This window comes from Mya arenaria, chromosome 2 (assembly GCF_026914265.1).
Source record: "Mya arenaria isolate MELC-2E11 chromosome 2, ASM2691426v1".
Lineage (NCBI taxonomy): Eukaryota > Metazoa > Mollusca > Bivalvia > Myida > Myidae > Mya > Mya arenaria.
The window spans coordinates 44,236,114-44,253,441 of NC_069123.1; the positions used below are offsets into that span (position 1 = coordinate 44,236,114).

The 17,328-nt window shown below is 35.2% G+C and overlaps 1 protein-coding gene across 4 annotated transcripts in view; it reads right to left on the reverse strand.

Annotated features, from left to right (window-relative positions):
• The window catches only part of LOC128205257 (calcium/calmodulin-dependent protein kinase type II delta chain-like), a 98,158-nt gene that overhangs the window by 65,216 nt on the left and 15,614 nt on the right, over positions 1 to 17,328 (reverse strand). For all 4 annotated transcript variants that reach the window (XM_052906792.1, XM_052906798.1, XM_052906786.1 and 1 more), the window contains exons 3-4: positions 9,311 to 9,370; positions 1,114 to 1,168 (exon numbers count right to left, since the gene is read on the reverse strand). In XM_052906792.1, the coding sequence (XP_052762752.1) occupies positions 1,114 to 1,168; positions 9,311 to 9,370 (115 nt within the window). The remainder of the gene's footprint in view (positions 1 to 1,113; positions 1,169 to 9,310; positions 9,371 to 17,328) is intronic.

Genomic DNA, 17,328 nt, shown 5'->3' on the forward strand with positions numbered 1-17,328 from the left:
GAGTTACGGGTCATGACGGGGGTAATAAATACCGGTCATGACAGGGGTTATAGTAAACATTAAGTAAAAACACAACTGAGTCATACTTTTGGTGCATTGTGTGATTAACATACAGTTTCATTAGTGTTTATGCTCATGACTCTATGAATGAGATCATCAGACAGATTCTGATCTATTAATCTAGAAAGCTTCTGGCGAATAGGAGTTCTGTTTCTACATTTAGTCATTAAGGGTTTTCGAGTTGTAGAACTGGGTGATTTAACCGGTCCATTTTAGGAAGAACCTATTCCTGTCAGGCATGAAAACAGGCATGTGTACCCTTAATTCTGCCTTCTTAGAATTAAATGATTTGGATAATCAAATACATCTTCGATTTTGTTTAAAAGCTTCTTAAATTATCATAATTACATACAGAGTTAATATATCAGGTAGTGGAAACTTAAATTGCTTTAATCGTACACATTTTTAACATTAATTTTTGGTCAACTTAAAAAATTAATATTTAAGTTCGTCACAGCCCAATAAAATGTGCCCTTTTCACACTTATAACACCCTGTCCCTTTTCTGCGGCACAAACCTGGCCTACACCCTAGTCTTTAATTGATTTTGTTATGTGGGTTATTCAGCAGTTAGCGCAAGTGGGCTGTCTTGTCTGGGGGCATAGTAAAGCAGAATTTCGCTTCAACACTAAGTTTGTTATAACTGTTGCTTAACCATACCATTAAATCCGCATTATACAATAATGCCGATTAAATGGTTTAGTGAAACAAAATATAAACAACAACTATTACTTTCATAGTGTGCAAATATTCAAAGAGCTACAGAATACACATGCAAAACAGTCTTGCTCATTCAAAAGCTATGTTGTACATTTCTAATCTCGCGAATCGAAAGTAAGTTTCTATTGGTATCTTTGCTCTTGAATTCCAAATATGACCCTTCAATGTAACTGGAAACTATATAAATAAAAAATAACTGAGGAGGAAACGAGAGGTGGCAAGAGCTGCTTGGTGACCATTCCCTTCAATGGCTTATATTGGAATTACATGGCCAAGTCATGTATATTGATTCAAAGGCACAATACAATAAGCTGAAGAATGTATAGGCACTTACAAATCAAAAACTAAATAGTGGAATCCATCGTCTTGTATACTGTCATGTAGACGAACTGAAAATAGAGAGTCATAATTATTATAAATATATTGAGTAGGGAAAACACAACAATGCTCTCAACACAAGAGTTTTAGTCTTGTTTCGCTGACACTACCTTTTAATCTAATTGTTTAAAACAAAAGAGCCACCACCTACTTCTATCTGTTTTCCCCCAAAAGTCAAGGGGATTAACTCCAGGGAATGATTAAGGAAGAGTGATGGTATTTATTTCATAATTACTAGCACACCATCATGGCACATTTCATACATATTTCTTTCACTTTTTACAAAGCATGATAACTATAAACATACGTTTCTACAAGTATAAAACGGTGGATAGCTTCATGCCGACCCATAATATTTGTAGATAGGGCTTCGATAAAAAAAATTGTAAACACCGAATTCTTGCAAACAGTTCTCACATAAAATTTCACACAATATTTTACAACATATTTCACAAAATTTCACGTAATAAATATGAGGTTTGCAGTCAATACCTCGAAAGATTTTTTGGGATATGCTCTTGACAAAAATTAAGTATGAAAATGAACATAGGGCAATAACAAACAAGCGCAGCCAGTGTTTATGGTCTTGTCCACTGCACTTCTCCTCAATATAACCTATCTGTATAGATATATAATTTGAAGTTAAAAGACTTTTGAAGCAATGCATCGGACATGAATGTTTGACAACACACACACGCACGCACCCTCTTTTCAATAAATCTGATATATAAAATCTAACAAAATTTACCCTTCTTGTCTACAGCGAAAAAACCCAGAAGCTTTCATTGATCAATGAGATCTTAGAGCAACCCGCCACTCATGTCAATAACATAAATATTTTATAGATAGTCCCTGTTCCTTACAGCCAAAATAATTGGACTTTATATCTGTCATCGACTCCAAATTACGGTTGCACTCAAAACCTTTTCTATTATCCAAGAATCTCAATTCAGCATTTTTCTTCATAATGGCTGTATTTCATAAAATCATTAATATTGCATTGCATGTCAATGTAAATTTACATTTTATGTCTTGAAAAGATGAAATTTCATAATAGAGCCTACTAAAGGAAAGTTTGTAGTAATTGAATTCCATTAATTACATCCCAACATAATTGACTTGCTATTTCTGTATTTTAATGTGCTTTAAATATTAATAGCACATCTGATAACTTAATATTAGGGGTTTTTTTGCAAATAATCTATAATCTATGCTATCTATCTGAGCAAGAGTACCTCAAGCTAATATCGCCACCCTTTCATTTTTATAAGTTTGACCAAGGGGAATAACTCAACAATTTTTCCGAGTAGAGTAAAATGACTTGTTACACATCATTATTGTTACTTGGTGAATTTCATCAATATTCAAATCTACAACAGTTTCAGAATGACATCTAAACAAAAGTTAATATATCTATTTCGAATCTAATTGAGTGAGATCATATTATGTAAAATATTGATGGTTCACAGTCCCCGCTCAACCATTTTTATGAATATCATTTAACATAATCTGTTCTTTCTTTACTAAGTACTTAGAAGCTATGATAATAAGTACAAACTAGGACAGGAATGTGATAGAGCTGGCTCTTGAAGGGCTAAAATTATCTTTGCCGAAGTAAAACTAGCTTTTAGAAGCCCCTTTGAGGGCTCTCCTGGCTTCGGTTTGAAGCAAACTGGAGTGTCAACAACTTAATTAGAAGATATAATAGATGGGGTTAATTTTATTTATTTGTTTTTATTAGTTTTGCTCGTTTCGTGTGTTCAACCACAGAACTGGTGAGTCTTCAAAACAAACAATTTTACCACGCAATTCATAGGTTGTGAAGCAATCACAAACCACACACAATGTCAACATTGCCGATGCATGATGTCATACTGGTCCCATTTACTAACCTTTCCAGAAAATCCCAATACTATTTGAATCAACCTTTAAGATTTTCAGCAGTGTCAACTGCTTGGTTTAATATAATTGCCATTCCACTACATAACTGCTTGGTTTAATATAATTGCCATTCCACTACATAACTGCTTGGTTTAATATAATTGCCATTCCACTACATAACTGCTTGGTTTAATATAATTGCCATTCCATTACATAACTGCTTGGTTTAATATAATTGCCATTCCACTACATAACTGCTTGGTTTAATATAATTGCCATTCCACTACATAACTGCTTGGTTTAATATAATTGCCATTCCACTACATAAGAAGTTTTTTCCATTTATGTTAACATTTGTCGCATTTTTGTAAGCAAGATGCCATTGTTGTGGCTTTGCAAAACAACATGTGATTTGATTGGTCTATTATAATGGAAGGATTTGACCAATGGGAAGATGGGAAGATGTGTATAAATGACGATTATATCTCGGATCAAAAAGGAACTAACTCACAGGTACCCCTCCCACCCCCACCCCTCACACACACACACAAATCACATATCTGTTAAAGGGAAAAGCTTCCACTTCATATCTGATGTTATGAACAGCTTCCACTTCATCCAAGTATATTTCTCAGACATTTTAGCAATAGACCTAGGTTTCCCAGAAATGACAAGAGCTAGAAATATGACCGAAAAGAAGGAAGGAACATTAAAGGCCAAAACAAATGTCCTTTACCTAGTTTCTAAACAAATTGTCTTATTTGATCAGCATCTATACAATCAAATCATCAAATGAGGTTCCTCCTGCATATGAAATGAGGCTTTACGTAGTCCAATTTAGCACTGCAGTCAACATCTAATGAAATTTCTACAACAATTACACTCCAAAACTCTGCGAAATCTGCAGATCTGTGATGGAGACACCGAGAAAAGATTTACTGGAAGATTGAGACTCGTCACTTGATATTCCTGGACTTTCTAAGACACCAATTCCCTTGACAAAACTGGGCAGCCATTTTCTAGCTCATTCCATGTCTTAGGGAAGCTAAATTGCCGAGACACATCAACAACCTTGTTTCCATCTAAATCAATTATGACAGGCTTTCCCATATAGCTTTAGGCTAACTCTCCGCACACAATACGCAGGATCAATTTGACACTTTTTCAACTGGACAGATTCTTAAAAGGACGTATACTCAAGTTGGAAAATCAGGGGGTAGTATTCACTAATATAAAGAAGTAGTAACGTTCAATTCGTCAAGAAAATGTGTGTTATAAAATATATTCTTTAATCATCTGAAAATATGTTGTGAATAAAATGAACAATATTAAAATCTTTAAATCTGTAGATTTTTGCCAATAAACATGTTTAAACCTTGGACGTCAATCATAACAAGTTGCTAACCTTTCTTTATCAAATTGTTTAGACTGTGGAGACAGGGAGCACCTTTTCTGAACATTATTATTTAAATTGCTCCCAACCCCTTCTCCAAAATGCAAGACTAATATAAGAAAGCCGTATTTTCAATTTCATTTAAGCATGCGGTTCTCTCGGGAATTCAATTTCAGTGATTTCATTTATCCACTTTTGGAAATATATGACTTGTAAAGAACATGAAAACAGAGCTTGAGCCTTCTCCTGAATTGTCTAAAAGTATTGATGATGTTTCGGAATTAGGCCCTGATTTATTATCTTTTACTGAATTTGAATTCATGTGTGAGTCTTTTGTTATGGAAATAAAATTCTGAAGAAATTGATAAAATATTTATTGCCTGCAACTTATCATATACCCCCTCAAAATGATGTGGGTTTTTTTTAAAACAAAAAGAATTTTTTGTCCTCTCAACCAGTATTATTCTTACCAGGAAAACTTTCTTATGGCCTCCTCATGGACACCTGAGTACTGGTTTCTACCCAGAACACAGACTCCACCTCAATCAGTGGTCTTAAGTAAGCACAAGCCAAGGGCCTTGCAGTTGTGTAATGATTTCCGGGCATGCTAAAATTCTAGGTTTTATACAGGACAACTCAAGGCTGCTAAAATCTGACAATTTGTTGGTGTGACCCTTTTGACATTGCTGGATCAATTTCACTACATTGGCTCCACAATCGGTCTCATTTTTTAGTCTAAAATTTTGGTCCAAAATGGTAGTAGAAAATGTAATACACAAATTTTGTTTATCCTTAACACATTTTTATATACTACCTTAAATGTGTCGAGATAACCGATAGACTGACGCCACCAGTGCCTATCTGCTACGATGATCAATCGATATCTGTTAAAGGGCAGTCGAAACACTTGTAGATCACATAGGACAAAATTTAACAAATTATGTCATAAAAGTTTTAACACACTGATCAATACACAAAATTATGCTGCGTGTTAAGATACTAATCAAATCATTTGTTGATTGCCAAACTGTTATGCAACAGTCAATTGCAACCAAGCACCTCCTCCCCACTCCCCCAGGTGCGGGGGTATACAGAGTAGCTGGGGAAATGGGCCGTGTTTTTACCTGCCGGGTGCATGCGGTGGATTTGTCAAAAATAGCGGGGAATGTGCCTTACCTAGGATTCCTGGGGTGCGGGGGCATTTAGCGGGGATTTTACCAGCAGTTCGTCCCCACAGGGCGGAATTACTCAGGCTTGGCTGGACCAAAAGTCAAAGTCAAAGTCCCCGTTATTTCCCCCGCGCCTTGGTTACAATTGACTGGTGCATTACAAAGGTTTCTAAAGATAACTGTATAAGCACACATAGAATGCTGACATTTCTTGTTTTATTGCCCAAATTTCCCCGACTTTACCATGCAAATCCTTTGGATATATTCCACTTTTTGATTCAGTATTAAAATGGCTCAATGATATATTCATATTGCGTTCTTTAAAACGTTATTTGCATTCAACAACTTCTTGCGTTGTTTTAAATGAAACTTTGCTTGAAGATAAATGTTTACCACATTATATGATATATTAAGTAATAAAGAGTTTGTTTATTACAGTCTCCCCCCCCCCCCACCCCCACCCCTCATCCTATATGCCAAGCGCCATGTAGGCAGGATTGCAATCGATACCCATTATTTATTTAACTTGCAGTCAGCTGGATCTAAATAAGCCCCTCGAGGGCCTGAGCTTTCGCCCTCCCGCTCCCTAGATGGACACCTTAACCACACCGCCACAGTAGCATATTATATAAGAAAGGACCAACTGATAGACTCATTTTTTACAAGACTGTTTATCTATGTATCTCCAGGGGCAATGAGAAACACTAAAGAAAATCATTACTCCCTATGTATAATTCATGGCCGTAATAACAATATATTGCAGAATCCAGGGGAAAATGAACAATTCTATGTAAGAGAATATGGGATTCCCAAATAAACGTTTTTGCATTTTATCAGAAAGTTGATTTTATCAGCATGTTTATTAGTAATGCCCTCTGCTATGAAGCTAAATTGGATTATCAACTAATGAGGTGAAATAAATCAGCAAGCATGTGTTGCATTGTTTTGATAGAAACTTGTAGAAAGTGGGTAACAGGACTGGTCAGATGAAAGGTTGATTTTTATTGGTTAATCTATGTTTTTGTTCCAATCAGAGAGCATGACGTACCATATTAAGGCTCCTTCACATTGTGTTAAAAACTCATTTTAAACAGGTTTTATAATATAAAGGTGAAGGTAGATTATTCAGTACAAATGAATTAAAATAATTGATAGCAAAACCTGTTTCTTTGTCATGCTTCACTACTTACATACCTGACATTGACATTTATAGGAAAATTACAAAGTGAAACTGAAAGTAAATTCAAAAGGCCAGAAAATGACTCAAATATCACATTGATATTTATTGTTTTTGATAGATGCCAAAATGAAACATGATTATGAACTTTTACAAAAAGTGATGAACTTGCTTCTTGTAATGATCAAATGCACGTACATATGTGATCGACTATTTGAAAATTGGGAGAAATGAAAAATATTGATATTCATTCGGCTCTCTCTATAGTCTGAAAGTCATCTTTCTGATAGACAGCAGATTTTTTATGGACATTATAGGAAGGTTATCCATTAATTTGTTTTTCATATTTATATAATTTCTATGTAAGTAAATTATACTTGTATTTGATGAGTGAGCACCGCCTATCATAGAGGGATAAGTGACTTAAAGAAGTGTAAATAAAACACATGTGGATGTTGCAAAAGGTAAAGAAGGTAAAATGGTACTATGCCAAAATGCTAAATAGCGATGATGAATTTTGTGACTCAAATTCCCTGGAATTCTGATCAAAATCCCATGGCGAACCTTTCAAAAATATGGCATGTATATAAATATCGATTACATGAGAAAATACAAAAGTAATGCTTTATAATAAAGAATGGGTGTATATGAATAAATTCCTCATAACATAAAATTTCCCTGCACCATAAGGCATAGACAGCACTCAGGCCAAAATGGGTTTGACAAGACCAAATTGTTCCCATGACAATAATTCCTTTAATACACTGACACTACACATTATCAATCATCTGCATTGGTCGATACCCATGGGATCAGCATATTAACTCATTCATATTGATCAGCGTGTTAAACATCAATGCTTATTATTGCATGACTTGTTAAATTGTCCAGGCTTGCAAATGACACTATGAGCAGCTTAATTAAAATATTCAGCAGCTTGTACTAGTTCATTTAACTCCTGCACCACTCTGGAAGCTTGTCTTTAGGACCTTTAAGACAGAGTTCCACTTCTAGAAATCTTGAGAAACCATTCAACTGTCAGAAGCTATGGAAACTATGGAAGCTCAAACCAAGAACATTTGAACAGGACTTATACATTGTTTGAAACCATTCAAAATCATTTGTCAGAATGCTGCGTGCTTAAATGATGACAAAATGTTACATCCTTGTATCTGTCTGAAACACCATGTATTTATGATATAATATGGTCGATCCTTAGTCACTGTATATAATATAAGTCAAGTGCTCACTTTAACAATCAGATACTGATTGGAAACTTGTACCATGCTTTAGAGTGTTTTCTTTGTTTACATCTGATACATCAACTCCAGTATATCAGACCAGTAACAAGTAGGCGGAGCTTAACTATGCTATAACTGTCTTGTGGATTCATAACAACGCTGTTCACTCATGCGCATGCTAGTTATTGTAAGTAACTTGTCCTCAACTGAGCAGGGTACAAAAGTTCATCCACTTAAAACCCACGCAATGGAAATTATCACTAGCACTGAAGCCTTAATGTATTATTTCACTAACTCAGGTTGTGGGAACAGTAGCTATTACATATAGTTATATATAGTAAGCTTTTAGATATAGCCATATATTTAGTGTAGATGAAGTAATTGCATCGTTCATATTCAGTACATACTATATTGACCAGAAAATGGACCTGATTACAGAAATTGATGGCAGACATCTGACCCAGAGGAATGCAATTAGTCAATAATTTGCAACAACATATAACCTGCTAAATAAAATCCTGCAAGGAACCGATTCTAATTATACAAACATGAGAAAAATTCCATCCATCATGGTCATCTCTTTCAAGTTTAATACCAAATGTCTAGTAAAAAAAACATTGCATAGGAATTACATAAGAGACTTTTCTTATGAAAAGGCATCAATACAGATGCAGACATAGAATTTTGTTTTCTAAATGATCACAATTAGTGTTCAACTGAGAAGATCTTTCTGCCAGAGGGATAGGATTTTGCATAAGAATGCATTATTTCATTTTAAACTAGGACATTAGGTGGACTTACTCGGAATGTTGTTCATGTCATTGTTGTTAACTTTCAAATCTTATAAGTATCTATCATGTGTTTCCGGCACGTATAGAAAATCCGACCCGAGGGCACGCGCTTACGTCAGTAACGAGGCTTGCCAAGTTACCGGTCACACAGCATGCCTGAGGGTCAGATTTTTTGATCCGGACCGGATAACAGCTCAGAGCATGATGATTGTCCAATAAGGTTAGCGAGCTTGCTCTGTTCCACCACATCACAGGTTCGAACCCCAGTCTGGGCGTTTGTGAGTTGGCCGTGACCAAGTGAGTTCCTTCTGGGTTCTTAAGTTCACAAACCCTGGTTCTTCAGTTCCCCCAACACTCTGGACTATCATTGTGCCAATGCACATGGTTTACTCAATGTTGCAATAAAAAATTAAGAAAAAGTATATTAATATAGGTTTCAAAGTAAAGAATATTAAGAAAACTTCACTCTATCCTTTTTGAGATAAATAAATGGTCACTTACCTATATTAGTATGTTTTAACAATCTACATATTCTAGCTTCTCTTTCTAACTTTTGATGATCTGAAAAAGAAAAAAGAATTTATTTAGACAAATCAGAAAAAAAACACATCTTCAACTACCAGAAATCCTCCCTGTACATGTGTTGACTGCAGACTCACGAAGACAGTTTTGGCACTGAATAGAGAGAATGGCATATCATTTAGGGTCCTTATAAAGAATTGCCCATCACTACCCTTAACTTATCCTTTCACTGCTATGGATAGGCTGATAGATACGACTAAAAATGTGACTTTAAAGCGACATCGGTACTCACTAATAGAAATATAACAATTATAATATTGCATATTTCAGATGGTGATTTACATAAGGTCATGAAATTTACATAACTCTGGTTTAATGAAAGGTCATTAGCATAACTCCATTAAAAGGTTCATTAATTGTTGATTAATAACTTTATATATTTTTTGTTGATATGGTTTGCGGTACATATTTATATTATATATCTTTACCCTAAAAAACCTTAAAAAAGAAACTGTGTCCCTCGCCTTTAAATATTATTTAAGGTATGAAATATGAGATGTCTCATTTTTCATTCCTTAAAATTAATATGGCATAGGTGTGGAGGTTTTATGACGGGAGGAAGAATCATATAGCTCACTAGGCAATATTTACATGTCCATATTGAGAATCATTTAGAATATACTCTGCAATCAAGAATTGAATCATAATGCAAAGAATGGATTATAATTCAAAAAATCTGCAATAAAATATTTCCATTTAATAAATATTTTAATTTAAAATGAAATTTTGAAATATTAATGGTTTAAACAGTTGAGTCAAATACAGCACGACATGTATAAGATATTAGCCCATTATGATAAACGCCCACAGAATATCATCTCTTTAAAGCTACCCTATTAAGTATTTTAATGTTGATTAAACTCTTCAAGTTTATCAAAATTTGTTTAATACATTCAATAAATAATACAATATTTTAAACACAGTTGAATGCATTTTTTAAGGTCATATAATCAAATAAGTCACAGAAACATTATGCCTTAAATGACATAAAAAATGATCATGTCAAATAAAATCTATCAGGTTTATTTTAAAACCACAATATCATTTCAGTTGTGGTTGCCATGCTTTTCAATTGAGTTCTCCTTGTGGGGATGGTTGGACATGTACATTTTATAACCACAGTTCCGCCCACCCACTCATAGATGAAGTTATTACTATCTGCTGATACCGTAACCATTTTTCCGCCCCCACACATTATGATATCCACCGATTCTACATTGCAAAATCAAACAAAAATATTTTTAAATGAGATCTATTAAATAAATTTAAAATTTGTTCATAATCTTAAACAAGAAATATTATTATTGTTATTATTATTATACCAGATTTGTTGAGCGCCCTTTTCATAAAAAAATACGTTCAAGGGCGCTTTACAATTAAACATGTGACATATCGCAGATATGTGGAAATCATCAAAAGTGACATATTTTAACATATCAAACCAATTCAAGTGAAACTCATATGTTGTAAAAAAAAAAAAAAAAAACACACACACATAAAGTGTCTTAAAATGCTATATGCAATAAAATAAGCATAAAAAAGTAAAATAAGAATAAGAAATCAACAACATGAAACCAAATATATATATATATAGTTACTGTAGTTCTGTATCGTAAAAATAAGTTGGGATAAAAACAGTCACAGTTGTTATCTATACGTTGTAGGAAGTTTTGAAAAGTTGTGTTTTGAGAGCTCTTTTGAATGAATTAAGTGATGATTCTTTTCTGAGAGTGTCCAGGAGAGAATTCCATAGTTTTGCGGCAGCAACTTTGAAACTCCTATCACCGTAAGAGACCAGTCAACATTTTTGTGGCACAAGGGTGGTTGCTGCACTTGCTGATCTCGGGTTTCTAGTTGGCACGTAAACCTCTACTAAGTCGCTCATGTAAACCGGTGACTGACCATGCAAGGTCTTGAAAGTTTGAATGATAATTTTATATTTAATTCTATCTTGTATTTGAAGCCAGTGAAGGTCTTTAAGGATTGGTGTTATGTGTTCAAAACGGCTCGTTTTCGTAATGATACGTGCAGCTGTGTTTTGAACAATTAGCAGTTTGTTCGTTGTTGATTTCGGCACGCCATACAAGAGAGCATTGCAATAATCTAACCGTGATGTCACAAGCGAGCTTATGAGAGTCTTGGTGGCATCAGCGGTCAAATATGGCCGAATGTGACCAATCTGTCGTATCTGACCATAGCATGTTCGAGTCACCGAATTAACATGCTGGTCCATGTGCATGTTCGAATCAAGCGTAACACCAAGGTTTCGAACAGTTTTTGATGGTTTTATGCTCGTATCGCCAATTTCCAGTTCTAGATTTTCAAGTTTGTGTTTTGACTTGAAAAAAGAATTAATTCAGTTTTGTCTGCATTCAATTTTAACATGTTTGAATTCATCCATGATATGATTTCTTTTAGGCATTGTTCAACTTGCGTGATTGTGACTACCTTTGATGCTTGGTCAGTTGGTTTAAACGAAAGATAGAGTTGGGAGTCATCTGCATAAAAATGGTGGTTTAGACGATGGTTTTTACAGATAGACCCGAACGGCTTAGTGTACATCGTTTAGAATTTTGGGCCCAGTACCGATCCTTGAGGAACACTGAATTTCATAAGGACCGGTTTAGAGAGTTTGCCGTCGATGCATACCATTTGGTAGCGGTCTGTTAGGTATGATGCGACCCATTGACAAGGTTTATCTGCAAATCCAAAGTCAGATTCGAGTCTTTGAAGAAGGGTGTTATGGTCAATGGTGTCAAATGCAGCCGACAGGTCAGCATCACGAGTACTGTAACATCACCTGTGTCTAATGATTCAAGAATGTCGTTTTGAACTTTTACCAATGCCGTTTCAGTTGAATGAAATTTCCTGTATGCTGACTGGTTTGTTTCATGTAATGATTGTTTGTCAAATGTTCCTCAATTCTTCTGTTTACCACTTTTTCGAGGATTTTTGAGAGATATGGCAAATTTGATACTGGTCTGTAATTTTGAGTATGTTTTTGTCAAGACTAGGCTTTTTTAACAATGGCCTTATTCGTGATGCTTTAAATGATTTAGGCACGATTGAACTTTGAAGCGAGCTGTTAACAATTTTCAGCAAAATTGGTAGAAGTTCGTTTATACACGATTTCAAGAGCCATGTAGGAAGAGGGTCTAGTTCACAAGACTTGTTAGCTGACTGTTGAACAAGCTTTTTCACCTCCTCCTCTGTTGCTGGAATGAAATTATCCATTCGCGCAATATCACGTACTTCTGTGCGTCGATCTTCTGGTACTGATTCACTCTGATGCTGAGATGAAATGTTCGTTCTGATTGTTTCTATTTTATCTATAAAGAAATCGCTGAACTCCTGTGCTAGAACTTCTGGTTTCTTACCGGTGGAAGTGCAACTTCGCTTGGGCCATTCAATAAATGTTTCGTTAATTTGAACAAACTTTTTTGGTCCCGTTCACTTGATTCTACTTTCTCTGAGTAATAATCAATCCTTGCCTTTTTCAACATTTTGTTAACGATTGTGCATTGGTTCCTATACATTAAATGGTCAACGTTGAGTCTTGAAATCTGCCATTTACGTTCTAGCTTACGCTTCACATGTTTGGCACCGTGAAGCTCCTACGTGTGACAGGGACAAGATGGTCTCAATGTGATGGTTTTTAAACACAATGGCACGTGATTGTCTATTAAAGCTGAAAGTTCACTATTGTATGATGAGACAAGAGTGTCTGCATCTGACGTGCTCTGAGACAATTTCAAAAGATCGGATGATAGAATATCAGCTTTGAATGAATCAACGTCAATCGACCGAAGTTTCCTGTATGTTACAGTTTTCTTTACCGGAGGGGGCTTCGCTGCAAGCGCATTGAACATTACTGCGAAATGATCTTTAGCTATTTTGCCAGAGCTATCTGATAATCCAGGATCAGTCACTACAACTGCAGAAACTATGTTTTTCATGTCTCTTGTGATGACCACGTCTAAGGTATGACCGTGGATGTGGGTTGGCCCTTTCACATGTTGATACATGCCACAGGATTGAAGCACACTGTTAAATTTGATGGTGTCGCGATCAGAAAGATTGTCCAAATGCAAATTCAGATCGCCGGTGATAATGACATTGTTGTCAATTGTGGCAAATTTTGATAAGAAATCTGGCCATTCGGTATCCAGAAAATCTCGTGCATTCAAGCCATTCTTCTTTGATGGAGGAGGTCTGTACATAACGGCCATGAGCAATGTATAGTTGTTGATACTTACATTACACTCAATATGTTCAAATGTTGAAAATATATTATCACTGGTTGAAGAGACTATTTTAACATCAATCACCGATTTATAGATCAAGGCCACCCCACCTGGGCGTGGCACATGCTTGATTTTATACCCATCCGGTAATAATTCACTTAAACATGCTTTATCGATTGAGGTGCCTAACCATGTCTCAGTCACAGCAATGATATCTAGATCATTCGAGAGTATGAAGTCACTAAAAGATATCATTTTGTTTTTCAAGGATCTTGGGTTTATGCAACAAATTTTTATGTTTTTCTGGCCTTTAACTATTGTTTGAGATTCATATTTAATGTGGGATAAATTCATTTTTCTCTTAGAGTCCAGCATTTCTTTGTTGAATTTTTGTTCAGGCTTTGATCTACATGTTGATATTACAGTTGGAATAGCTTCAGGTAATGCTCTTAAATTTTCCAAATTGATCCCTTGATCGTCATCCCAATTTCGTGTAAGCTGATAATGACCGCCTCTGGCAGATCTGTATGTCAAAATATCATAATCCTTTAATATTTTCAATGTTTCTTTGTCTGGTCGTAAAAACCTTCTGGGTATGTTTTCCAACTTCAATAATTGGTCTCTATTGTATTTTATAAAGCATATTATGTCAAATATCTATTAATTTTGTTAAGATTAGACTTCCACATAACCTAAAACCTATAATTTTATGACAGATATAGCTGATTTATATTATACTGCTGAAACAGTAATAAATTTAATATATTTCCATGTTTATAACATATCAGCAGCCTAAGATTTGTTCAATGACCTAAAAATATTGAGTGAATATTGCCTCCGCCAAATGAATCAACAGTAGCATTTAACTATTCACAAAACTTCTGACGAAAAGAAAGGCTAAATTTCCAATAAAACATTAATTTATTTTATAAAATGGGTCCTTTAGAAGTTAATACACATGTGCTTTGGGTAGTATATGAGGCCATTTCCAAAGTAAGCTTGTTTTGGTCTTCTAAACAAATAAGTCCTCGCTAGACTGCACCCAGCCAACTCTTGGCATGCCCTCGAAATGCTGTCTTAATTGTTGAACTATTTCCTAAAAACAATTTCATGTTATCTATTTTAGGTATATCATCTTCTTTGTAATAGCTATAATCATAATATGAGTGTTTAAATTTGTTTTTCTAAGCGATGAATGCAACTGAGGCTGCTTAAATGCAGCAGCAACCTTGTTGTTTACAAGAACAAAAATTAGTGTTAACTTTCTTAGCATTCAGCGCATAATGCTTATCGAATACCTATATCCTAGCCAGTGCACTTGACGCGCTACTAAATAACTCACTTTATAAAGCCAATTAATGACTTTATCGAAATTAAGCGGTTATATTCTTAAAAAAAATATTTGAAATTAGACTGGGTTCTGCTAAATGGATTTTAGTTCTAAATGATTACATGTGAATCCGTCCCGTCCCATTGGCCAGATCGAGTCATGATGAGCCTGAACACTGCTGTACAGCACTTGCATTGTAGAACAGTATTTCATGTCAAATTTCTGTAGCAGAGGTATATCAATGCACAATATAATTCATTCACTCTGCCAGTATTATTTAAAGATAAGTAAAATATTCTCAGGGAATACAGACTCCATGATTCAGGTTTTAGATCAGTTATCAATGAGGCATTACTTATCTTCATTAATTTTAACAATTTGGCAGAATGCATTACCAGGTACATAATAAATAATGAAAACAAACTGATCCAAGTTTTTTCTGGGAGAGAAGAATGGACCAAACAGCAAACTACGCCCCCCCCCCCCCCCCCAGGTCCAGGGCAGGGCTTCTAAAAGTTTGGAACCTTAATGTGTCTACAGTGGGTCAACATTCAACTGATAATCTTGAATAATATATATCTTTCTAGATATATAAAAGGAGCTTCAAGCTACAAGTTTGATATTGACAACATTTTTTTCATTACTGTGAAGTAAATGACGTAAGCGGCGCACTCAGGTTTCAGACTCTGTAGTTAATCAAGCGTGTCACTGTTGATATCCTATATGACTAGGTTCATTAATTCGGAATTTTAATGCTTTTGCGGATAAACAATGACAATTGCATTTATCTTTTACCGTTTTTAACCAGCAATTCTACTTTATTACAATTTAAATAAAGTTTGGTAATCAACAAACCAATATATCATGTAATGATTGTCGATGGCATTGCATATTGCCATGTGAAAATATGGACCAATATTAACACTTAATCAGGATAGCTGCAAGCACATAATTTGTTTGTGTCTTCTGTGACCTACCAACACACGTGATTGGACCGATTGCACATGTCTGCTAATTAACAGATATCTAGTATTCAGCCTAAAAAAAAAAAAAAAAAGCAGCTGGTCACATTGGTCTGATGGTAACTAGGACACTTTTATTGGGGGTAATTTTGAATGTGTGAATGACCCAAGAATGTTTGTGTATTACAATTTCTACAACTGTAATATTTTGATGATATACATAGTCAAGTATTTATAAAATATAATTTTGGCTAGTTGAAATTATTTATTGTGACTTTAATGAGCCACTGTGGGTGAATGTGGTGGTTTAGTCTTTGCGCCAAAAATAGCGGGGTATGTGCCTTACCTTGGGTTCCCGATTGGGGGGGGGGGGGGGGGGGGGGGGTGCATTTTCGTCCTTGCAGGTTGTGTATTTTGCCCGGGCTTTGCAAAGGGGGGGGGGGGGGATTTGGGGGCAGGCCTGTGTATCTAAGACAATGATGACCCCATGTAACTAAGGTATCATTCGAATGGGTATACTGCTTGATGATTTCAAATATGTTATGTTAATGAACAAAAATACATAATAGGTAAATTCATTGATGTAAATGTATTTTTGTTGTTTATTTCAAATGAAATTAGACTTGAATGGGCTAACATATTCTATTATTTCAAGACCAAAAATGATTACCGTATTTTCTCGACTATAAGGCGATTCGCTTATAAGACGGCCCCCTAACTTTGCCCATGAAATCTGGTGCTTTTTGTTTTGACTCGCTTATAAGACGGGGTCAATTTTTAAGCAAATCTAAAATGCTAAAATTCTTCCTAATGTGTAAAAATGTTCAAGCTCAACGGACAATTATCGACTTTCGCGGTAACTGTTTTTGTTTTACTCAAAGAAAATGGCAGTCAACTGTGAGCTCTCTATTTGGAGGTAGGTTAAAAATGAGTACATAAGTTTGCAGGACAGGTCGTTACTTATCGGAATTGTAATAATTAATCAATAACAACATATGTTTGTTTTAGGTTTTTTTATTGAAGACACCAATGAAGTTCTTCGGCAAAATAAATGGCTTCAATAACATAACTGCGAAAAGCCGAGGCATGAATAGGTGTTTGTTTAGCAATAATGCTTCAGGCAATATTGTCCCTTGATTGGCGACGAACATAAAGGATTCATATTCGCATTCATTTGTTTGCTTAATCAAATTGACAGTTAGGTACCTACATCATATTAAGATTCCAATTTATTGATTTGATATATCTGTCAAACTAATTATACTGACACGCGCCATGAGAAAAAATGCAGATATAACGGTACACTGTGTGACGTCAGAGCACGCGCGGTGAAGAGATTTCGTGTTGTTGTTTACTTAATTGCCCCATACTTGTATCAGCAGACGATATACTGGATAGAGA